The sequence below is a fragment of the Haliotis rubra genome, unplaced genomic scaffold (genome assembly GCF_003918875.1).
Source record: "Haliotis rubra isolate DU_JTF1 unplaced genomic scaffold, ASM391887v1 Scf520, whole genome shotgun sequence".
NCBI lineage: Eukaryota > Metazoa > Mollusca > Gastropoda > Lepetellida > Haliotidae > Haliotis > Haliotis rubra.
The window spans coordinates 277,858-305,065 of record NW_025767214.1 but is presented as its reverse complement, the minus strand read 5'-3'; the positions used below and the strand labels follow the sequence as shown (position 1 = coordinate 305,065).

At 40.1% G+C, this 27,208-nt stretch overlaps 1 protein-coding gene across 1 annotated transcript; it reads left to right on the top strand.

The window, feature by feature from the left end:
- The first annotated feature begins 1,472 nt into the window (after positions 1 to 1,472).
- LOC124252662 (sodium- and chloride-dependent glycine transporter 2-like) lies at positions 1,473 to 18,229 on the top strand. The gene is made up of 12 exons (XM_046686324.1): positions 1,473 to 1,490; positions 9,567 to 9,684; positions 10,278 to 10,409; positions 11,026 to 11,247; positions 11,516 to 11,678; positions 12,109 to 12,247; positions 13,027 to 13,161; positions 13,523 to 13,626; positions 14,618 to 14,742; positions 14,972 to 15,084; positions 15,822 to 15,953; positions 17,975 to 18,229. Exons 1-12 carry the CDS (start codon positions 1,473 to 1,475, stop codon positions 18,227 to 18,229), a joined length of 1,656 nt encoding a protein of 551 aa, XP_046542280.1.
- Positions 18,230 to 27,208: the final 8,979 nt, after the last annotated feature.

Below are 27,208 nucleotides of genomic sequence, written 5' to 3'. Positions count from 1 at the left end.
TCAAAGTTATTCGTCATAACCTGAATAACACAAATACTACAAATTAACATCCAACTCTTTATTTTGCAGGTTGTATCTACACACGGATAATCAGAAGGCCAGAAGATCGAGGTCAGCGCCGTCATTAACAGTTCTCCGGCCAGTGCAATAGCAACTACTGACTGTAGTACAGATGTGGGTGAGAAGACTTGTACCGCAGCCTCGAGCGAGATCAGGTGCACGCGGGATGTTCCTCCATCAATGCCAGGTGGAATCATGTCAGCATCAAATCGCACTATCAATGTAGTGCTCAAGAAATAAAATATGAAGTGTCGTTTCTTCAACTCATCTTTACGGAAGGATTTCTTGAATATTGCTTGAGGCGAAGCCGAGAGTGATATTCAAGAAATCCTGACGTACCTTTAACCGAGGAAGGATACAAAACTGAGGCGAAGCCAAAGTTTTTATGTATCCGGACGAGGATACGTTTGTCAGGCTATTTAGACTGATCTCTTGTAACGTTATCCGGGGTTTAAAGCCATGTCGCCCTAGGGCGATATTACAGAAGCAACCTCTGATGACGTCACAAGAGGTTGATATGCAAAATAAACAGCTATCTATTGTAAAGACCATATCATCCCAAGGTGTGTAATGTTCGTTATGTTGTATGCACTTGCAGCGGGTCCAGTGTGGCGTTCAGCGCTATTTAAGTGGCCTTATTATTATCATTATCATTATATATCAGATATCATGTCACGGCACCACGAATGCTACTTCTCTCACAAAGGCAACGAACTCTGGGCACACAGTGCATAGGAGAACCTGACGGGGAAGCTCAACGGGACCGTCAAATCCGCCACACGCACATGATGCGCTGCTTCATGTAAAACTGCCAACGTCGTTGGACGTCACGGATGCCTATTCACCACACACAAATCGTATCTTCTCAGTATCCGTAGACGTCCCAGGTCTCAGATGGCATAACGATTGATAAATCAATTTAAACACAACAGAAAGAGATCATTCATGAAGGTCTTAACGCACCCTCGAGTGTGTTTCAAGCCTTTACCATAATGATAGTATTAAAAATGCTTAAATGGTACTCGTTGAGGCCTGACCGGAATAACAAAAAAGGCAACTAAGGACAGCTTTACGCCACGTCCTAATATGTACTTTGAGCTGAAAGTTTCCTGAACCGTAACCCAGCTTTATCATCATATATAACAGGTGGTTTGTTAATAGAAACCTCATTTTACGTTCCTTGGTTGTGAACAAAGTCTTTAATCTTTCAGCCACAGCTGAAAATGTTTTTTTATACAGAGAGGGTATTGGCGTGGAAGGAGATGTTTTCATAATGGTCATGTGATTCAGATGAAGACATTTCATTGGCTACGCACATCTGTTGACACTTCCGCCACAGGGCTGTAGAAAACCGGAGCAGGGCAGCGGAGTTCTGTTTTGATAAGTGGAACATACACACTAGGAAAATCAACATGACAGCAGCACCGGAGGTAAATGCACTGGGAATGTTTTACTTGATCTCCTTATTACACCTGAAACGACAATGCAGGAAAGTAAGTCTTGATTATGTATCGAAACAGATTTCTTCATGGCATAAAGGGTTAAAATATAAGTTCGCCATGCGTTCGCCAAATAGGGTAAGCATTCTGTTCCTTTTCAAGCTGTATTGTGAAACATTTTAACTATGAAGAATCTGACCCACTGTCCTGTTTCATATAACTTTCAAATCAGAAACATGAGAAACAAAGTTTAAAGACTTATCGTTTCAACAAATTTACCAATGGTTGAGGACTCCCTTGATATAGCTGTGATATTACTGGTTTCATGACCTTTTGATATACTAGTAACTTTCATGCTAAACATGAATTAGTCTTGTATACCATAGGACACCGGGGTAGTTGTGTGGTTAAAGCACTCGCTTGTCCTTCCTATGATGTGGGTTTGTTTCCAACATGGGTGCAGTGATTTGGTGCCTGTTCTTTTTATAATTATGGTGTGAATGTGTATAATAGAACATAATAACGAAACAACATAATAAAACGTACATAATTCATGTTTGGATGTGTACAGTAAAATTTAATAAAAAAACCAACAAAATGTTATATAGATGCAATATTACTCGTTGTATTACACTTGATAAAAAGTAAATTGATGGTTATAGAGTGCCTTGAGAAAGTTTTATTTAGTATGACGTGTTTAAAGAGCCCCTTGATATGGCTGTGATGCTGCTTCTTCTAAGATTGTTATCTTAAAGACAGTCACAAAACGATCAGTTGATCATCTTCATTATGCTTGATTCCATTGTACAGTGATGAAATTTCCCCAAATTAAAGTTTGATATAGTGATTGCTATAACAGTAGATCTGCTTGAAAAGTATGGGCCTCTTACTGATGCTCGAAAGGGACGGGGTAACTGAGAAAGGAAGTCATTCACTTTATTTCACTCCGTGAAGATCCAGGTTGAAATTGGTCCTCAGCAACCCATGCTTGTTGTAAGAGATCGGGTGGCCAGGCTCCCTGGCTTGGTTGACACATGTCATCGTATCCCCGTATTGCGTAGATCGATGCTCATGCTGTTGATCACTGGACGGTATGGTCCAGACTCCATTATTTACCGATCGCCGCAATATAGGTGTAATATTGCGGCGTTAAACAACAAACCAACCGACAACCAAATCGTGAAAATCCGTTAGAATCGGCTTTCAGCAACCAAACGCAGTTGGGAAGTGATGACATGTGTTAACTAAGTCAGCGACCCAGACCACCTAGTCCCGTTAGTCGCCTCTTACAAGCATGGGTTGTTAAAGATCAATCCTAACCCGGATCTTCACAGGTAGAGACAAGCATGAGTTGCTAAAGACCAATTCTGACCGGGATCTTCACGAGTACATGTACATCACACTCATGTGACAAGCTACATGACACCATGAACATCGATCTTCGCAAATGACATACGATGGCATGCATCAAACAAGTCAGTAAGCATGACCATCCGATCCCGTTAGTTCCCTCTTACGACAATCATGGTTTGCGGATGATCAATTCTAACCCAGATTATTTCACGGCTTCAACAGGCTTTTAAGCCTATAAGAAAGGTTAATGTATGTATGTCATGGGCAGCCTCATGACATACCTTGAAGGTTATTCCGAATGTCGTGACATACAATTAACACAAAGAATGTTGCCAATATCAAATGGTCTCCGCATGAGTCGCATCTTACAGCGGGAATTGTCAAGTCACAAATAATACACGAACCTTCTATAGCACGATATACCCAATTATATTCTGTTACTAGATGAACACTACCAAGCCAATTGTTGTATATTTCGCTATATCAGTATATAGCGTGATTACGTTGTCAACCGAGCAGAACATCATGGAATGAACTCGCGTGAGGCAACGTATTCATCAGCTGATGAACGTCAACAGTACGACGTCAATTCTTAAATATTGCATGAATGATACCAAGCCAGCTGTCGTTATTTCCCGATGAATGTCAGAATGACGAGCGATTGTGTTGTTAGTCGAGCAGAAGGTTACATTTCTGTCAATATTTTGCGCATCATGGAATCAATGGTACAGTGCCTTCATATGATACTGCCTTAGCCGGGAATATCTCGGGAATATTACTGAGTGCAGCGTTCAACAACAGACAGTCAAACCATGCAGCCTTAGGGTAGATCCTGCACATATGCAAGATACCCGACACGACGGGTTTACTGAAGTAACAGAGGCTTCTAGATCTATAAAAGACATCTGTGCTGTGTCCCATTGGTCATCCCCGACGTCAGCAGTTCATCATACACTCGAATGACTGAAACACGCACCAAAAGTTCAAATTAATCCATTTCAGCACCAGCTGGCTCTGGATTCCATTCCAGTTCCACGTTTACTGGGTGAGTCTTCTATTTCAAGTGAACGAAGCCGCCATTTTGTAACGTTTGCAACGTCAAGGTACGTTATATCGCTAATCGCCTTTGTTGGACGGATGACGTCGCGACAAAAGCAGCTCTCCGCGCTAATATAGTTCACTTTGAATAATTACATTGGTATTTAAATGGACTCTTTTTTTCTGATTTGTGTAGCTGTCAATACACCATGCATGATATATCATGGAATTTGCTCGCTTGAAGCACTGTCTTCATCAGGTGATATACGGCAACAAATACAACTTCAATTCTTAAATGAGATAGTACCCGGTCAGCCGATCTGACTAGTCCTACACATGTGCAGCCTACAGCAGCCCGACGCAATGAAAACCTATAGGCAAGGCTATACTATTTTAGCAAGTTTAGATGTATTCAGTTAGGTCAAACAAATTCCCTGCGTTAAGTCATGTTATGCATTTCACTTTCGAGACTCAAGTCATGTCTACATCTGGCGTTTAAGCCTTGTTTCCAGCACATATAGTTAAAATCTCATCACACAATCAATCGCTCACATTTTGCCCTCTCCAACACAAACCCAAGAAGGATTTACATATTGTCTGTTTCGAAAGTATAACTAATAAGCGTGATAAGAGGCATTTTTTTGCAACTAAAACCGACAGATTCTGCGCTGTGAAAGCTCGTAAATAATGTTAAGGTGATTTAATGGCATATATAAACGTTAAGTAAAGAAATAAAGTGCATTTATAATGCACTAAACTCCTTTGACTAGGTGAATGCTGATATCGCTAACAATCAAAATGCTAGGTGAATGCTCATAGCGCTAACAATCAAAATGCCAGGTGGATGCTCATATTGCTAACAATCAAAATGCTAGGTGAATGCTGATATCGCTAACACTAAAAATGCTAGGTGAATGCTCATATTGCTAACAATCAAAATGATAGGTGGATCCTCATATTGCTAACAATCAAAATGCTAGGTGAATGCTGATATCGCTAACAATCAAAATGCTAGGTGAATGCTGATATCGCTAACAATCAAAATGCTAGGTGAATGCTCATATTGCTAACAATCAAAATGATAGGTGGATCAAAATGATAGGTGGATCCTCATATTGCTAACACTAAAAATGCTAGGTGAATACTGATATCGCTAACAATCAAAATGCTAGGTGAATGCTGATATCGTTAACAATCAAAATGCTAGGTGAATGCTCATATTGCTAACAATCAAAATGATAGGTGGATGCTCATATTGCTAACAATCAAAATGATAGGTGGATGCTCATATTGCTAACAATCAAAATGCAAGGTGAATACTGATATCGCTAACACTAAAAATGCTAGGTGAATGCTGATATCGTTAACAATCAAAATGCTAGGTGAATGCTCATATTGCTAACAATCAAAATGATAGGTGGATGCTTGCTAACAATCAAAATGCAAGGTGAATGCTGATATCGCTAACACTAAAAATGCTAGGTGAATGCTGATATCGTTAACAATCAAGGTGAATATGCTAGGCTGGAATCAAAATGCTAGGTGAATGCTAATTGCTTAATCAAAATGCAAGGTGAATGCTGATATCGCTAACAATCAAAATGCTAGGTGAATGCTGATATCGCTAACAATCAAAATGCTAGGTGAATGCTCATATCGCTAACAATCAAAATGCTAGGTGAATGCTCATATCGTTAACAATCAAAATGCTAGGTGAATGCTCATATCGCTAACAATCAAAATGCTAGGTGAATGCTCATATCGCTAACAATCAAAATGCTAGGTGAATGCTCATATCGCTAACAATCAAAATGCTGAATGCTCATAAAATGCGCTGAATGCTCATAATGCTCATATCGCTAACAATCAAAATGCTAGGTGAATGCTCATATCGCTAACAATCAAAATGCTAGGTGAATGCTCATATAGCGCTAACAATCAAAATGCGCTAACAATCAAAATGCTAGGTGAATGCTCATATCGCTAACAATCAAAATGCTAGGTGAATGCTATCAACAATCAAAATGCTAGGTGAATGCTCATATCGCTAACAATCAAAATGCTAGGTGAATGCTCATAGCGCTAACAATCAAAATGCTAGGTGAATGCTGATATCGTTAACAATCAAAATGCTAGGTGAATGCTCATAGCGCTAATAATCAAAGTACACGAACTTTTAGCCAACAATTTTAATTTTCGCAAATTGAATAACTCCACATAAGACTGCAACAAGCGTACATTTCGCCTAAACAAAGGCAGGATACTAACGCACACAAGTTCTGAAGATACACAATCACAATGTGTGATAGACAGATAGAATCGAGAGTTATGTGAGGCTCTGTATGTTAGATTTATTGTATTATATTTTAATCGTGAGCAGCTGGCTGCTCTATACCCGCAGTCAATAAATCTGTTGTCTGAAGGTGCTTACAGCTGGCTCAATCGTTACACGGTAACGGGAATCACAGCCAATATCTTTTTCAATGTCATCTTCCAGCTGAAGATGAATTTCCTTTGTGTCGTATCCAGCACTTCTTCACTCACTCACTCACTCACTCTCTTCTCACTCACTACACAGCACACACAGACACACACTTACAAATACTCGCACGCGCGCACACACATCTACGCGCAAATAGCATGTAATGCATCTTTGGGAGTTTTGCAGAGATATATGACAAAGGGACCAGTGCAAACACTTAACAACGTACGACATATTAAAGTACACAGAAAGCATTCACTTGAAAAAAGTTCATTTTATTATACTGTTGGGCGCGGTGGGCGAGCTGGCTTTAGGCGCCAGGCTAGTGATCCAGTGAGCCTGAGGTGTCCGGATCGAGCCCACCTGTGACCGAGTGTAAAAACCTTGGAGTCAACTAAAAATATAAATGTGTGCAGACTCTTTCAGTGTTGTCACAACCCCGAGTGTACAGAACACAACCTTGTGCACTTAAAAGAACCCACGAATCCGTTGGTATATGACCAGATGGTGGCCACATTAATACCAGCAAACACCTAGTTGCGGGTACAGCAACGTGCAGTAAACTTGGACAAAGTTCTGTGACTATGTGTCCCAGTTCACCCGGTTGTGAATGAGTATCTCGTAAGGATGAGAAATAACTCGGTGCGCCTATAGTTGTATACTCCCCATGGAGTTTGATAATATCATCTGCCGTTCAGATTGATATCCAATGATGGGGGGGGGGAGGGGGGATGAGCATGTACTTGTTACGTGGATATGTGCGCTATAGAAATATCCTATCCCACTACAGAGTCGTGTGCAGACGTTCCATATACGGTTTGCTGTTATAGCGAGCGCAACAATTACGAATCGCTTCTGATCAATATTATCATAAGAATATGCACTAACATTTTCTTCAACAAATTTTGCATATATCTATGAAATCCTAGAAGGTACATTGTCGCGTTGTCACATTGTCGCACTTTGGTTAATTTTACCACTTTTTGCTTGTTTTTGTAAGGTCGACAATGTCCCTTCTAGGATTCCATTAAATATCAATTCCTCTTCTCTTTTTTCTGATTTTCTGATTATGGAATTATTAAAGTTTAGTTCTAATGCGTGAATCTGTTATTCTTCAGCTGTGATACTCTACCTGTGTCGATTCCAGTGGTTGATGTCATGAGCGACGACAGTGGACAGGTACAGCTGCAGGTAGCACGATATACCCAATTTATTTTATTCTGTTCACACGGTGAACATTTGGGTACTTGACATCTACCCTCTGCAGTATCGTAAATGAATGGCCTTTTGATGCATGCAACAAAAACACATGTTGAGCTCTGTTATAGTTATGGTTCCAGTGTTAAGTAATGGATCTATTGTCACTAAAAACGGCCCGACTCTTTTTAGCTCTTTATATTAAGTTTTATTTCGATTTCTTCTTTTTCACTCGTTTTCTGTTGTTGGAAACAAGAAAATGGAAAAACAAAACAAAAAATCCCAAAACGATACCAACTTTCTCCAATGTTCCAAAACTCTTGTAGCCGACGTTGTCACAGCTCAGGCCAATGCCGCCATGATGTAAGCATGTGTTTTGTCATGTATGCATGTAGACATGAAAATTATTCTGGTGTATCCTAAAAATAGCGCAAACCAAACAGTGACAAGCTGATAGCAAGGTTAGGTAGAGATAGACAGTGCAGAGAAATAACAAGTTGGCTGTTACCCGTTATATATCATATATCATTATAAATTTATCAAAAACACAAAGAACAAGTAAACAATGAGTTCTCTTTATATAGCTGATATGCTAAATATGAAACTGCAGGCAAGGCGTCCAAAACACAAACTTTTAAAAGTCCACTCAGTTTCCAAATTCTCAAAACCCGACCTAGCAACCCTAATAGATCAACAGATCCTGTTAATTTGATAATGCTGTTAGTCAAGCTCCATAATGCTGACCCTCCCCTTATTTAATAGGCACATATATCAGATTCAGGACAACAGCATCTCATTATAAACATCAGTACCCTGAAATCACCACCATAACTCCCATTCCAAGTGCTGGCGTACCACTTGCGTTGTGAGGGATCAACACACCACTTTGATATCGGTTTACAATGTACAAACACTGCCAATAACACTTAACACTGTCAAGTACACACACAAACGTCTAGAACTCAAGAAATAGGTTGTGTGACAGACACTCCCAGTGCCATTTCATCATGTTTGGAACATATTTGAACAATTCCAGTAATTTGAACCACATCCAACCCCATTGAAACAGTTGAGGCATAGTCGTTTCTATTTCAATCAATTTGCATATAAAACTTATCATATATATTGCATTCATTCCGTTATTTTGAAACACGAATACATGAAGATATTTCATTAATGACCACACATTCCAATTATTAGACACTTAAAATGAGAGCTACACATACCAATATTCCTTTCCATACCTGTATTTATGATTTTCTCCCGTATTAGACACGCTGTTGTTTGCCCCAATATTCAACTTGCACTCTGTATAGCCAATTTTCTGGCACACTTATTTCTGAGTGATTGAGTCATTATCATTTAATGCTGACGTGAAGCTATTCACGGTTATTGTTACTCCGATTAACGGTTTTATATTTTAAAGTGAGTATGGTTTTACGCCGTTTTAGCAATATTCCAGCAATATCACGACGGGGGACACCAGAAATGGGCTTCACACATTGTACCCATGTGGGGAATCGAACCCGGGTCTTCGGCTTGTCGAGCGAGAGCTTTAACCACTGGGCTACCCCGCCGCCCCTATATTTTAGAGAGTTGGGTGTCCCGTTATATTGCAGTCTGTTCGAATACACTGTAACATTGCACCAGAACATACTGTTCAGTACTAGAGTGTTGGACTACTCTTGCAATTTTTTAGATTTTATATCATATATTTAATGTTTTTATAATAATGTACCTCATATTACCGTCTGTAAGCCGAATTTGAGGTATTTGAGGAATTATTGGTAACAGCCAGTTGTCCGTGGTCTGTGTTTGCCAGGATTAGGACCCCATCGCGGGGGATCGGCTTATGTACGAAACATACCATTTGACACTGATTTTAAGGGTCAAGTTTGGGGGTCGGCTTATCTATGGGGTCGGCTTATAGACGGTAATATATACGTTATATAATGCACTTGCTATTAACAATAATGTATATCGGCTGATCACTTCAGGATCATGCGAGGGGTTCCTGGGGAAACAAGGCCCAGTTCTTGCTGTCTTGTTTTGGCTACGCAGCCAGCCTTGGCACCGTCTGGAGGTTTCCTTATCTCTGCTACAGGAATGGAGGAGGTAGGGTTTCAGGACGATGGCCTACTCGGTGTAGCCGTGGACAGTATCAGGATGGTTCTGTGGCGTTACTGAATATCGTTAGTCCGTCCATTACAATGAATGAATAATTAGTGCTTATTCCGCTGTCCATTACAAAACAACCTGTGATGCCTCAATTCACCTAATCTTTAATGAATGTTATTAATCAAATTCATCTGTGAAAGGTTCACTATAACGTGGAAAAAAGAACCAGTGTATACCAGACAATAAATAGTTGTGTGTCACAAACTACCGAAGTGCAACAATATATTCTTTTCTTGCCACTTGTAGCTTCTTGTAACTGTCTTTAGGTAGATACATACAGGTAGCTACCGTGTTAAAATACTCGCCTCTACGGGTTATAGCTGAAACGGCCCCATGTCAATATAAATGCTCAAATATATTTCACGTCTGTTTTTTGCAATTGTACGGGGTTATTTCAAGCAACATAGTTGATAGCAACATCGGGGCCGTTTTGCACCGGGGCCGTTTTAGCCAAGCAAAATTGGGGCCGCTTTTGTCATGGGGCCGTTTTAGCCTGATCCCGTCTCTACACTATGTACTCTTTCTTGCAGCCACTTTCCTGATTCCCTACTTGATCATGATGTTGGTGCTTGGCCTACCAATAGTGTTCCTGGAGATGGCCCTCGGTCAGTTCGCCTCAGAAGGGCCGATCACGGTGTGGAAGGTCAGCCCCGCTTTCCAGGGTAATAGTCTGGTTGGTCGCCTTATCAACAGTTCTCTCAGTTGTTTCAAATTTATAACGTCAATGCAAGACAATAACCATTCCCAGTTGTCTACTGTAAGATGTCCTTTCGTTGAAAAGAACAATAGTCATCATCATCATCATCATCATCATCATCATGATGATGAAATCTGCATGAATCAATCACCGAAAATCAGTAATGTCATTTGGTGTTCACGAAAAATGTCCTATTCCGTGGGAAGCATCAGCCCTGCACACAAAAAAACCTTTGAAACGTAGGTTTTGTTTCCTGTCAAAGGCTGCACGTGACAATAGTGCTCGCAGTACGACGGCATGTAACACAATCGGATTCAAACAAAAATGTATTACTATATAATCAGGTAATTTTTCTAATCTCAGGCTCACATACACAAAGCTTTTCTCCTCGGGCCTTGCTGCTAACCCTCACAAAAGGCGTATTGGCAAAAAGACCACATACACGGAAGATACATATTAGTATTACACAAATCATTTCAGATATGAGATAAGATAAATCTATTATATAAAAACTGTGACATATAGCTGGAATATTGCTGAATGCGGCGACAAACTAAACTCACTCTTCTGATTTATTCCAGGTATCGGGGTTGCTATGGTGATCACCATGTCTATCCTTGTCATCTACTACAACGTGGTCGTCATGTACGGCATCTACTACATGTTTGTCAGCTTCGTCAACCTTGACGACACTGTACCCTGGGGGTCGTGTGGCAATCCCTGGAACACCAATTCCTGTAGGTCGGAGCCATTCCCTTCACTAACGTTGATGGATGAGGCAAACAGAACAACGACTTTGTTTGGTAAGATCTCCCACGATTCATATTAAAATGTAGTCAAATTGATGATAGAGTTGGATTTGGGATTTAGAGTGAATGAGTGTGGCTCTTCTCAGCTCCAACAGTATTAAAAAAATGAGCTTCACTCATTGTAACCATGTGAGAAATCGAACCCGGATCTTCGGCGTGAGGAGCGGACGCTGTAACCACTGGGCTAGTCCTATACATTTTTACTTACATCGGTTTTGCTGTAATGTTTAATCACTTGCCATTATGCATTTGTTAACAGAAGTGTTGTACAAACAACCGTGTGTAGAGAGCCTCCTGAGCAACATCTCTGACGTCTACAACTCCACCTTCAACAGCACCGACGACCTCCACTCCACCATGATCCAGAACGACATCACCAAGACATGCCTTATCAAATACAGCACAGCAAGTGAAGAGTACTGGGAGTACGCATCAGATCTGGCTATATGTAGAACCAACCTGTTTGTCCATAATACGTAGTGCATACGTTGTGTATCATCAAAGATGCATTGAAATCCTCTTCTTCTCTCTTAATGTCATCCAAAAGTTACTTAATCACCTCAAAACAAATAGTTAGCAGAAATGACTATTGCACACTTAGTTCACATTTCAGAAAAACACGCGTCTAATTATCATTCTTAGATATACACGTACACGTAACCATCGACTTGGCACCTTGCGTGAATACGCATTTTGAAATTGTGATTGAAAACCTTAAAATCAAGATGTCCTCATGAATATATAATGAACGACGGAGCATCTTATTTCAGTGTATGTGTATATTATTAAACTTTACATGAAGCATGTTACTTTTTTCGTCAGTGATTATAATAATGGTTATATTTGTAATTTTAGACGCTATGTTCTTCGTCTCCATGAATCCGATGGGTTTGAGGGTTTGGGAGGGTTCAGTCTGAAGAACACCTTGTGTCTATTCTTTACTTGGCTTCTTCTTTTCATCGGTCTCAAGAAAGGAATCAAATCATCTGGCAAGGTAATGTACCATGAACTGTTTGTTTCCCTGAATCTGGTGGGTCAGTCTTCTGATTGTGGTCTAATCTGTATTAGTAGCTGGTAATCTTGAAAGTAGCTGATTATCCTCATTTATGACACCAGAGTGAGTGAGTTTAGTTTTATCCCGCGCTCAGCAATATTCTTGATTTGATTCTGCGGAATGTTTTCTTTTACAAACATCACTTGTTACAGTATTATTTACTTCAGAAATATCACTCATCGGTCGCTTTGTATTAAATAAATCTGCATTGTGCTGAATCCTCTGTCAAAAACATCCATTTATCGGTGACATAAAACCCTATTGACTACATGATATTAGACTTAAGATTACATTCAAGCTATCTTATAAATTATAGGCTATTTAATGGGAAATGGGTACTCGCACTGTTGATACAGATATGCCATGTACCTACATGTATCATTCTTGTGCTGTGAAACACACATAAACAAACGGAAACCTAACATTTGATACGGAAGACATAAATCTTCATGTATTTCGCCGGGATCAAGTGGTCAGGCTTGCTGACTTGGTTCGCACATGTCATCGTATCCCTATTGCCTAGATCGATGTTCATGCTGTTGATCACTGCAATGTCCGGTCTAGACTTGATTATTTACATATAGTTGGAACATTGTTGAGTGCGGCGTAAAACTAAACTCACTCACTCGCTCATGTATTTAGCACTGTCATGTTGACGTTTTGTCAATTATCGTGTAGATATGTGCACATGTAGATTGTTCGTACTGTTTCTCTCCCAGGCCGTGTACTTCACCGCCACCTTCCCCTACGTCATCATGCTGGTGCTGCTGGTGCGGGGCCTGACGTTGCCAGGATACGAGAAGGGCATCGCTTTTTACATGACACCGAAGGTCCACAGGCTGACAGAGGCCAACGTAATTACTTATTTGAGTGGCATTGTGGAAGCTGAGAAGTACAATAAAGACAAACTTTATGAATTTCTTTAATCTGTGAGTGCGACGGTTCGATACAGATTCTTGTATCATCCCTACTTGATACTGATACAAGAATCTGTATCGAAACGTCGCACTCACAAAACAAAGAAATAGTTATCCAGAAAGCCTGTCTGCAAGGTAAATATTGTCGAAAACAGCTTTATTGTGTATAGATTCATTGCTTTTGCAAACGTAGAGTAAATATTATTTTCCTCCTGACAAGGTACATAACAACACATATGAGTACCATGTATAAAGAAATAAGACTGCTTGCTAATGATCGGCTAATGTTTTATTGCAGGTATGGGGAGATGCAGCCACTCAGGTATTTTTCTCGTTGAGTGCAGGATATGGCGGTGTGGTGACCGTGTCGAGCTACAACAAGTTCAACAACAACTGTGAGCTGTGAGTTGATTGCAGAAGCATCCCTCGAACCTTGTCACATGGTCAACGTTAACTTCCTGTTTAATGTAATGTTCAGTCAGATCAGTACATAGAAGTCATAGGATTAATGTAGAATGGAGGATAAAAGCCGCGTTCCTGTCATATTCGTTCTTTTAATTGTTTGATCGGCATTCTAGAAGTTGGTGAGTCAACAAATGACACACAACTTTATAGATGACAACTTCTGGTTTATTTGCGTAGAGCGCCGTTTCGATGTAGATATTCTTGATAACGATGTAAGAATCTACATCGAAACGTCGCTCTACGCAAATAAACCAGAAGTTATCATCCATAAAGTTGTATGTTTCATCGTTCTTTTGTAATGCATTTTGATATTATCAGGCGTTACGTGTCACCATCGATAAAATGGCACTTGCTCAAAACAAGTTATTAATTAAATCAAACTAAGTTACAATTCTATCAATGAAATATATTTCCTGTTTAAAAGCTATTATGAAATAATAGATTAGGCATATGAAAATATATGTTAAGTTTATAACTTGATTTTAAGAAACACTCATGGATTAAACAACTTCAGCATAAACGACTGATAGCACCGGCAGATATACCTAGGGAAGCTTGTGTATACCCACCAGGATGGCCACACTTGTTTACAGTAACTGCCTGACTAAATCTTCGATGCATTGGTATATAATTTTAGCATCATATCAAAAGATGAGAGACAGGCTTTGTCGAAAGTTACTGATATGTCTTTGCAACCAACGCAATACGTCGTATTTGCCAGTAGAAAAAAATATTAGATTGTTCCAAAATCGAGAATATGTTAATGATTGAAAGATTCATTTTTCACAACCTGAATTTATGGATTTATGAAAAATTGTTGGACAAATGGTGTGGATATTCCAAGACTATTGGAATAGCCTTTCCTATCAGGAAAACTTGAGCTATTATCTGGTATTCTGCGCGATGTACATTTTAGCTCTTGTTACAGAGATGCTGTTATAGTTGCTCTTGTCAACTGTGTGAGCAGTATTCTGTCTGGCTTCACCATCTTCTCCATTCTGGGCTACATGGCTCACATCACCAACCAGGACATCGAGAGCGTGGTACATCAAGGTCAGAAGGACACACACACACACACGCAAGCACGCACGCACGCACGCATGCACATACCCTCACACACAGTCACACTCGACATTGCATCACTCGAAGTTCTGTTGGTAACATGACAAAATCAATAAATTATTTTACTTCTGAGGTAATACATAAATGCATATTCAAGAATGATGAGCCATAAAGAATAGCACCAAGGATATAGAATAGAATGTTTGACATTTGGTTTCAGGCCCCGGTCTAGCTTTCATTGCTTATCCAGAAGGCATTGCTGAGATACCACAGCCTGCTTTGTGGGCCTTCCTGTTCTTCTTCATGTTTTGTACACTTGGAATAAATGGCCAGGTAAAGCAAAAACATCAGTCACCTTCTGTCTGAACAGTCATACCTCGTAGAAATATTGTTTCTCACAGAATGACATGCCCAAAGCAGACAGACAGACAGACATTTTATTCAGTAATGGGCCACTGGCCCAAAATACATTCATAAATATAATAAGAAGTTACATGCGTTTTACCAGGGAGACTATATAACGTTGTAGATTATCCCTGGTTTTACATAAAAACATCCGAATCTCTTATTTTCCCAACATTATATAAAAAAAGCATATTTTATAAATAACCTTGGAAACCATGTTGAACTAATGGCACAGACAAGCTTAGTATGCGGAAACCATCACTGTGTCACATTTTACATAATGTTATTTCTTTTGCCTGAAGTATATGGAACCCCGACTGTACTTTTGGGAAATTGAAGTTCACATTTTGCATAGAGTTTTTTCTTTTGGCTAATTTTTTTTGCAATATGTAAACATACGTGGAACCCTGAAAGTACTTTCTTGAAATTTGAATTCACATTTTGCATTGTCGTTTCTTTTGACTAAAATTCTTCTAATATGTGAACACGAATATTTGATCAAAAACACTGCGTGTTTGTAACTGATACATCGAGAAATATTAAAGTATTATCAATTATCAATATGAATAAATATACCACATGCCAGAAATATAAGTCTGGATGCTTACAAGTAATCAAGGTGCCAATTACAGATTGCGAAACTTCTGGATTATGTCTTTCTGCAGTTTACACAAGTGCAGACTGTGTTGAGCGGCATCAGTGACATCTTCCCACGTTTCCTGAGACCCCACAAAACTGCCTTCACAGCCTTCTGTTGTCTCCTTGGCTTCCTCCTGGGCTTGTCCATGGTTACAAAGGTTGGCTTAACTATCACTGATCTTGGTTATTCTCAGATACTAGTAGCTGGGATCTCTATTTCACCTTTGTTACTGTAAACGTATTATATTTCGCGCAGATTTTATTTTCGCGCTTTTCGCGCAAAACATTTTAGCGCGAAAATTTATACACCGCGAATAAACCTGTAATTCATTCAGTCTAGCCACGCTCGCCCCTGAGTTGTTACCATAACACATCAAGTTTGAAGACAGAAATCTACGGGAATCTTAAAATGACGACTGATAGTAGCATAAATTATGTTCTAATTCGCTTCGCTCAAACGAACATAAAACATTTACCAAGTATAACATACTCGTAATACAGGGTGCTGTCTACCGCGCCTCGAGTGCGAGCAGGTTTATTTCTGAAGTTTACATAGCAAGAACTCATCGACACAGATCACAGATATAAATGCGATATCGCGCAAGTCCATACACTGCCCAATCGGTTATCCTTCCATAGTTCGCACGAACACAATGCCGGATCTCCACGTAATCATGCATCCTTGAGTCTTGTATACATCTGAGACGACTCAACCCTGAGCTGAACTGCCTCTGAAACAAGGTCCATAAAAGCCATCGATACAATTGCAAACTTCTATAATAAGTAACTCTAACGTTGACTTAAATGGAAATATAATCCCTTGCTTTACTTAATATTCGGGAACATAACCCATCGTTACTTTAAACTTTTGCAAGTAACTACAGAAAAATAAACCATTTAAGACCCACACAAGAATTGCCAGCCTAAACATAAAGCATACTTAACTTAGAATATTGACCGTTCCACTCCATAAGATTCGTCTCTGTTGAGTTGTTGGCTGTGTCCCTGTCACCAATCCCAGGATGCGTGCAATTCTTTCTATTTACTTCTGCTGATCCTCAATCAAGTAACTTTGTATATCACCATAACATCACATCCGTGGCCTACATGTGTACAGCACGACCCAGTGGCCTACATTCGTAACACACGGCCCAGTGGCCAAACACACGGCCCAGTGGCCCTGTCCCCAATGAAAAGAAAAACCAAGGCAAAGCTACTCGCCTGAGTAACGCGTAGACCTCGAGTGACGAAACAATATCTTCAACCCACCTTGTAACCTTCTACCACGTGACTAAACAAGCACAACTTCTCGTGCAGCACATGCCCCCACCGGTAGTCCGTCTAGACTACCGTATTTACCCTAGATAAATTTATGAATCATACTTAACTGTCGATGTAATGGATTTCCCAAAACATAATTAAATAATGAGCCAAATCTCATCGCCGAATTAGCGAAAACAGCAATGTGTGTTGTGGCCGCCATGGAAATTGGTCACATGACAGATGGTTTGATACAAAACAGATTACCATGAAACGACTCGGAAAGAAATAATACAGAAGTATTTTATTTATTAATTAAGATTTTATTTACCAGTACATCATGAAGCGAATAGTCACTTAACACTCAATCATCTCATTCACAACAACCCGGCTTGTTTGAAATCACAAAGAGCTTCATATACAGTAGAAGTTAATTCGTCAGATCGTCAGAATTCGGAACATAAGACTGATGTGTTTTTCATCTCTTCCGTGAGTAAACGGATTACTGTGTACTAGTATATCGCACAGATAGGGATTTCCTGTGAGTAAGCAATAAACGCCGCCTGACAGGTTAAGCCACTCTGTTTGTTTTCACTGCTATTAGTGACGGCCAAAGAGACAGCTGGCAGTTCCGGCAATTACTGATTGCGCGAATAATTGACCGCGCGATGTAGTCTGAACTGTCAATTCCGCGAAAATTGCACCACGCGAAAATAAGTACGTGTATTTCATTCCTCTTAATGTATGCAATTTTGAAACCCTATCAATAAATATCACTTCGAACATTATGACATTCAGACTTGTTGCAAAATATTGAATACAATATCTGTCTCTAAACGGCTAACATTTGTGCATGCGGACATGTATAGTATTCATCAACATGCCTGTACCTCTGAATGTCGTCTATGTTTTCCTCCAGGGCGGTATCTATATACTGACACTGATGGACTGGTACTGTAGCAGCTATAACCTGATGCTGGTCGCTCTGGCGGAGATCATCTGCCTCATGTATGTCTATGGTATGCACGAACTAGGTGAATTTGTAGTCTCCAGGGCTCACTTGCACAAAACGATCACAGTACAAGGTTATGAAAGTTACGACTATCGTGAAGCTGAGATCTTTTTGTGCAAGAGGGCGCAGCTAAGCCACTTGGAGAATCGACCTGGGCCATAAGAGACCAGTAAAGGTTACATTTGATAACGTTTTGCTGAAAAGACAGCCTGAACTTAAAAAGTATTTATGATTATATACACGTATCATAACGATAACCATCGTGGCACTACGCTATTGGTAATACGTACATCATACTCAGACGAACGTAAGTACACGTGAATGACTTGGTAAATTTGTACGAGTGGATTGCACGCAATGAATAAATTAATGCTCTTTTATCATAGTGGCATGGAAAATATACCGCATCATTCATCAAAATATATCGTTATATCTCTTCGGTGGGTTGTCTCCAAGTGGTTTTGAAATGGGTTTTAAGGTTTCTTGTCATGTTATTGCTGTGCAGGTGTGAAACAGTTCATGGAGGACATCAAGATGATGATTGGCCACCGACCCAATCCCTACTGGCTGGTCAACTGGGTTTTCCTGGCTCCCGTCACCCTGCTTGTAAGTGTTTCTTCTCTGACTCCCGTCACCCTGCTTGTAAGTGTTTCCTTCTCTGACTCCCGTCACCCTGCTTGTAAGTGTTTCCTTCTCTGGTCCCCGTCACCCTGCTTGTAAGTGTTTCCTTCTCTGACTCCCGTCACCCTGCTTGTAAGTCTCATATGCATTTGCTATTATACCAATCAATGTCTTCTTATTTATCTAAGGGGAGTAATACGGAGTATGAGAAGGGCTATATTTTAACTCATTTAAAGAACCATCATTCCTAATTTAGGAGCAAAGATCCATTTACCCATTGAATTATATGTGTGCAAAGGACTATACCTAATGTTTGTTTGTTTCAGTTTGTTATAATCGTGTCAGCCATGCAGTACGTCCCTGCCAACTATGGAGACTACAAGTTCCCACCGTGGGCTCAGGGCATTGGCTGGTGCATGGTTGTCGCCCCTGTTGCTATGATACTCCTCCTTGTAGCAGTACAAATCTACAAGCTCGGGCCAGTAAGTTCGATGAAAAATGCTTCAAATTGATGTGTGTAGAGAAGTATGGACGTCTCAACACATACACGCTGCAGCTTTGCTAAATATATCCTGAAATTCATTCACATGACATGAGAAGACACCCTTCAGACTAGAACCGGATTTGAATTGGTCTTCAGTAACCCATGCTTGTCCGAAGAGGCGACTAACGGGATCGGGTGGACAGGCTCGCTGACTTGGTTGACATATGTCACCGTATCCCAATTGCGTAGATCGATACTCATGCTGTTGATCAGTGGATTGTCTGGTCTAGATTCGATTATCTGCAGACCGACGCCATATAGCTGGAATATTGCTGAGTGCGGCGTAAAACTAAACTCATTCACTCACTTTGAGACTAACATGAAATCTACCGCCCCCGTGATATAGCTGGGTCATTCCCTTGTTCGAGATCAAACAACAAACTATAGCATTTGTAAAAAAATATTTACCAAAGTGTGCATTTTCCGCAGTAAATCTGCGTTTTCTTGTTGAAATATGTTGTATTTTGTCCTGATGGCTTTGGAAAGGATTTTACCGCCACTTTTCATTTGGACTCATATGCCACAGCAACAATGGTCACGCATAGCGATTATTGTCTATTCAGAGGAAGGCCTTTGTCCCAACAGCCAGCTGGGGTCCTGCCAAACAGGAAGACCGGACAGGACGATACTCGGTCAGTGCTGCGCCAACTGATAACCAGGTGTACGCTGTGGGCAACAATGGCTCTTGCAATGGTTTGAAGAACACCGAAGAGAGTACCAAATATGGTTCTGACAATCCAGTTACACTACAGCTAGAGACTGTAAACTGACAATATGAGCTGGGAACCATCAAAACGAAAACAGGAACCGATTTTGTCATATTCCTGAATTATGGCTACAGCTAGGGTTCTATACACACAGAAATTAATTGTAGTTTTGCAATTAAAGGTTTTCAACACGTACATAACACTTCTCGTGGTGACCACGAAAAAAAGATGAGTTTTCCTGACCCGTATGATCCTTTGACTCATAAAAAAAGACAAAATGATTGGAATTCATGTTGATTTTATAATGATAATTGCTCATTTTTAAAACACTGGTTTTCATACAGAACCATGTCTGAAAAAGAATGGCCCTGGAATGTTGAATTTATTGGCGAATGTGAACATTCAAAATGTCATAACCTGCATGTGAGTGTATGACAGCCAGCACTCTCTTCATACTCCCTGCCAGCCTCCTGATCCTCTGAAGGGACAGTCTACGCCATTCCTCGTGTAAAGCAGCTTTCAATCGGGTTCTGTACAGGAGGATCCCTTTATTGCACTCGACGACCAATCATGTTCCAGATATGCTCCAAAGGGTTAAGATCGGGGCTCATTCAATCGTGAGATATGTCATCGGGTGCTTAGTGTTAATTAGCAGTATGATCAGTTCAGTTACAACTGCAGTCTTCTTCATAAACCACACAGCTGTTTCGGTTTTCGGCCACATGCTCCATCTATTACTTCCGGTCATCTAATACAAAAAACTCATTAGCGGAACAAAATATTCTGCATCTCTCAGTACGCAACATGACATCCCTCCCCCATCAGAGAAATGCAGCAATTACTGTAACCTTATTGGTTAAACAAATGTAACATAAACTGACATTTCTGCAGAATGATGAAGTCAGGACACCTTGAGCCAAATAACCAAGCTTAACCCAAATACTCTGCTTTACAAACTCCACGTGTTTTCCGTACCGGGTTTATTGAATCCTCCCGTGTCCCGAGATCGGAGAGCGCTAGGGTTGCGCATTTTATAATGCGATGTTTACCTGGAATATCACCCATTATAATAGTTTCTCAAATAGTCTTCAATTGGTTTTCCGACAATCTCAAAATTTAAGCTTATGAGATGTATGGCATTACGTAAAGAAACCTTCGTGAGTGAATCTTTTTTATCCAAGCACAGGAAAAATAAAGGAAACTTAAAGGTCACATGCAACGTTAAACACAACTTTGCAGATTCTGATACCTTTCGGTATGGACTTAGAGCTACAAATCATCAAAAATGCAAATTTCAAGTTGAAAAATAACGTGATGAAAAAAACCCGCGAAATCGGCGTTTAAACGATTCACTAAATTTTAAGATGAAAAGTGGTTTGGCTGCGCTCATAGCGCATGCGCAGTGAATGGGTTCGCGCAGCTTGGAAGCGGGATGTCCGGATACAAACTGTGGGGATTATAACGTCGTGAGCAGGAGTAGTCTAATCAAAACAAATAGAAAATAATCTACTCGTTACATAAAAGAACCTTGTTAGGATCTAGATCTACTCAGCTATGTGTCAACCAGTGAGGCGTTCGACATTTCAAGACGGAAAACCTTCGCTGGTGGTGAATACTCGGTGAAGGCTTTGATGTGAGCTATTTTTCTAATGTTTTGTTGATATTTCACAGGCGCGAGCTTTTTATATGTTATGACATGATTACCGATTTAACTGTTTATATAATTTCATTTGTCTATTTCACCACACGTTCTTCTTACAGAGTCACTTTCTCAGTTCGATACTTAATGCAATGGTCATTATTTAGCATTGACAGAATTTCTAACTGTGATATAGATATGTCTTTGTCACAGACAAAACTCAATGTCTGTTTTATTGACACCTATGTGTATGCCTGCCTGTCTGCTAATGACAATATGCAATACTTCGATCACTCGATCACTTCGATCACTGACCACATGCAATTTGAACGTAACACCTATCAGGCTATACACCGTAAACAAAACGCATTGATTTATGGCTCGTGCACCCGAGTTCTATCTCTGTCACATTATGTAATTACAGACAGGCAGGTGTGATACTTGTACACATGACATGTTATGATGTCTGTCGATTGCAACATGTTATACGCAAAAAAATGAGCATGTATTTATAAAACCCAACATCTCTACACACACACAATGAGCCGTGAGGGCATCGGCAAATGAACTAGCCAATGAAAGTCGTTACACTTGAGTGCACACCCACCCGCTCTGACTGGGTTCGGTATCCCGGGTGCTTCGTTTCGAGGGAAGTAAACCCAAGTACAAATTATTGCACTTTTGATTTGCGATTGTACGCTTATAATTTTGTTTATATGTTTTTCATAATCAGCAATGTATATTATATGTTATGAATAAGTAATAATTGTGTTTTAATTATGCTTGATTTTTGGGTTGCATGTGACCTTTAAGTTTCAGTTAGTTTTCCGGACCGTTTCTCTACATTTCCTTCAAGGCTCCAGTGGGTTTCAGTTACTCAGATTCCCGTGAAGCTCAACATAATACATGACATAATACATTCATATATATAATAAATTCATTTCAACTACAGTTATCTCAACAACACCTGGACATAAAAAACAAAACAAATAAAAATCAGTCAGTAGATTTCTGTTCATAAACGTTTTGGAAAATATGATCATTAATGCTCATTAGCACTAACATGTGGGAACACAGACCAAAAAACACAAACCAGCAACACCCATATGTACATCACATTGTCCTCATTGTAAGTCATAGTATGTCTATGTGAGTTTCAATGTTACAAGTATACTTTGTCACAAATCACAAAACCCCGTCAGTTGTTTTCTCTTTACTCAGTTTTAGATCATAAATATAAAAAAGATAATAAGGTTTTGAGCTTTAACTGCTTTACATTTCTTGCAAGGAGGCGACTGATCAGTCTTTTACCTGTAGTTGTCTGTACAACAGCTAGATTGGACATCGTTGTGTTGACTGATAAGGGTCAAGTTATACATGACTAATTCCAGATTTCATCTTCTTCTGTATATTTGCCCTCGTTGCGACCTTGAAGTCATCAGGAGTGAATCTGTACTTTTCTTCACAAATTATCAATGGAACCGAGTGTAGAAGCTGCTTCTGCAAAGATTTGATGAGGCCATTTTTAATTTGCAACAAACACTGATGTCCTGATGTAGCTGTCGTCTTGAACTTGATGCCAGCAATTTTTACTGCAACAGAAATTGTTCTTGCTACTTCCGTTGGTATTGTTTTGAAGTTTGACCACATCAGAATTTTCAATATTGCCTCAATTGTATCTTCAGAGAATTGCACGCATTGTTGAAGTACCGTTAGAAGAGCCTTGCGTATAGGAGATGCCTTCAGAACTCAACCCTTACTGCTGTCAGGCTTGACTAGAGCTTGACATGTTTAACTGTCTGAACTCCAACAGTCAACAATCTTTGAGTGCTTTCGTTTTTTGAGTCATTCTTTGAATAACTAAATAAATTGTACCCACCTCACTCAAAATCAATTGGGTATTTGACATTTTCCATTAATTGTAAAAATATAATTAAGTTTAAATTTTGGTTCACGTGTTTGTATAAATACGTGTATTTATCTCCCCTGAAGATGGATAATTACTTTACAGATACTTTTAGCATTGAGATATCTCCTTTGCTCTCTATTCAAAGTAGCCACGAGTAACTAAATCCCATGCGATGACACATGAGACACCTATAATAGAGGTATCTTTTGAAGTCAACCTACAGCAATTTGTAAACATTACAGTAGAATAATTAGTTTTGACTTTCTTCAGAAAAAAATCTGTTTGGAGTAAAGGAGAAAGTAGTTGTGAAAAGTATTTGAACGGATGACTGAAAATCAGTGATGACATCAGGTGAAAAGGGTAGGTATGTTCTGGTCTACTGGTAGGTAGTATACGCCTGAACCATGTCTTTCGTAAAATAATGTTTGCTTTTTCATGTTCGGTTATCGTCTATGCTCCAGAACATTTGGTAGGTGGTCATAATCCCCTATCCAATCCCTCTAAGGCGTATGATAGATGTCAAACGTCTAGCTATAAATTATTCAAACATAATACAGACATCGTTATAGGAGCAAAGCATTGAAAACGACATCGTCCGGACGAAGTAGTATGGCAGGTGGAGAACATTCTTATTATGTTTGTCTATCAGCTAATATCATAACATCTAAAGCATAAATGACTGCTTGAGGCATTGAGGCAACCAACATTGTTCAGAGTGATGATAGCCACTTATATTGTATGTTATATAATACTTTGAAAATGCTGCTATCTATACTAGGCACATAAAGAAACTGTGCATACAAAAATTTTAAAATCTAAATTTATCAAACCTGTGTAGACACATAAGGATTTAAACTCAGAGATTAGTGGCATGTATCCAACATGCATGCACGTGCCACGTTCCGTGACGTCCGTGGGTTCGTCCTTGAGACGTGCAATACGTTGTTGCACGTGCAATTCCGGGAAAGAGAAACAGAGCAAATGAATGCCACACAATACTGTCACTTTGGAAAGCTCAACCCCTGCCCTTGAGATCGTTCAAAAAATTAAACGGCTATTGAAACGCATAGCATGCCAAGGCTCATGTCTGCACAACGTCATGAGGCCATTGGGATGGTCCCGTGGGGGAATGTCAAGACAGGACAGATGGATAAGGGTGACCTATCTTCGCCACAGGTTTCAGACTGCAGTGATGACTGCCCGAACCATCCCAGGACTTCGCCGTATCCACCCCAACACAGTTCGACAACGTTTACGTCATCACGGGATCAGACCACGACGTCCCGCCATACGGCCTATCCTGACACAACGGCATCAAAAAGCTCGCCGAATGCGGTGCCGAAATCATGTCCACAGACCCTTGTTTTGGTGGAGAAATGTTGTTTTTACAGATGAGTCCAGGTTTAACATTTCCCATAGTGATGGACGTCAACGTGCCTATCGACGCGTGGGAGAACGTTATGCACAGGCCTGTGTCTTGGAGAGGAATCGCTTTGATGGTGGTTCCGTGATGATTTTGGGTGGAATAACAGCACGCCAAAGAACTCCTATGGTGATTGTTCAGGGCAACTTAACTGGTGTGGGCTACAGGGATCAGATTCTTCGACCTGTGGCAATGCCTTTTCTGGCCCTGGGTTAACATTCCAACAGGACAATACCCGCCCTCATACGGCAAGGGTTGCTATGGATTTCTTGCAACACCACAACGTTGACTTACTGCCTTGGCCTGCAAATTCACCGGATCTCTCCCCGATACAGCATGTTTGGGACGAGATGGATCGACGTCTACGCCGTCTTCCTCATCCGCCAGATAACGTCTTTGACCTTGCAACAGAACTTGAGAGAATCTGGCGTGACATCCCACAAGCCTTCCTTGCACGTTTGATAGGCTCTATGCGTCGTCGATGCACTGCTGTTCTCAATGCCGATGGTGGACATACCCGTTATTGGGCTTGTGACATGGTCGTTTGACCCCTGTCCCGCTTGTGGACTCGTGACGTCATTGTGATTGACTTTTCAATTGAAATTCTCCCGACTTGTTATGGTCTCATGATCTCTCCATTAAAGTTTATATGTACCTTTGACATTGTTATCGTACTTATCAACTGGGATAATATTTTGACAATGCACAGTTTCTTTACGTGGCTAGTACATGAGTAGCAAGTACAGTACACGATATTCTCAGTAGGCAACATTGTGTTCTGATGCATTAACTACCTTGTGGAGATCAGTTTCATGTTTTGGGGGGCGGTGGGGTAGCCTAGTGGTTAAAGCGTTGGCTCGTCACGCCGAAGACCCGGGTTCGAATCCCCACATGGGTACATTGTGTGAAGCCCATTTCTGGTGTCCCCCGCCGTGATGTTGCTGGAATATTGCTAAAAGCGGCGTAAAACCAAACTCAGTCAGTCAGTCAGTCATGTTTTGGGGTGTGGAGTTTTATAAGTCTATAATTACTTCCGATATGACGGAACTAACTCAACTCCATTATCTGTCTATACAAGGTCTTATAGTATAAAATAATATGCAAGTATTCCGAATGATTTCGCCAGATCAACAATTTGACAACTGACTTTGCCTGAATGCAGACTCGGGGGAATGGAAAAACAATGAAGAGAGCATTTTCTCTCCCGCAAAAACAAAACAACCGTATTCAACTTTGGGAGTTTTTATCCTATCTTTGTCATTTATTGGTCTTTGCATGATTTCTTGTTCAGGCTGTCTGGTTTGTAAAAACGCCAATACCACACATACAAACATTTTTAGGTAGTTATGGTAACACAGTTCGCTTTTGACTTTGTTTCAGGTTCCGATCTCGCTTTCACTGCTTACCCAGAAGGCATTGCGAACCTTCCAATGTCACCAGAGTGGGCCTTCCTGTTCTTCTTCATGCTCTTTACACTCGAGATGGATGCACAGATGGGATAAACATCACCCAGCATATTTCTTTGAAGATTCTAACATCCATGTTCATCAGCGTGAACATTAATATAATTGTTTAGATTGTGATTTAGGTTCATAAACAGTTTGGGAGAGTCATTATGGTAATGTAAAATGTTGGGGTTTTTTTTCACGTAGATGACCTTTAAAATGTCATAAAAATATGAAATCTTGACGACAAGTAAATACAGGATTTTACAATTCAGACAAGAACATGAGCAATGTCGTGTTTTGTTATGAATCGCCTTCACAGTAATGATACTAGGTCAATTACTTCTTCACAAATGGCACGGCCACAAACACATGCAGATGCAAGTCAATTGTTTGAAAAACACGGCAACGTATGTGTAATGAGCTTAATGCATGATATTAATGGCTTTTCTGTACATGGTCACATGATCATCACCGATAGCCTCGTTCCGATATAGAATTATGGCGCCTACGTCACTCTACATGTAATAGTCAATTTCATGAAGGAAGAAAACATAACTGTATGGTACAAGTTAAAATAGGGAATTGTATTTAACCTTCATCCCAACTAACAGCTGGGGCCCTGACAAGCAGGAAACGCTGGTAACAACATTAGTAGTAAGAAAAGGAAACCATCCATAAGCGCCAACGATGAATGAATGAATGCATGAATGAATGTCTTTATTTCCTCCAGATAGGTCCGAAGATCCTCAAAACATCATGGTTATATAATTATATAATTAACAGAATACTCAACAAACACACACACACACACACACACACACACACACACACACATATATATATATATATA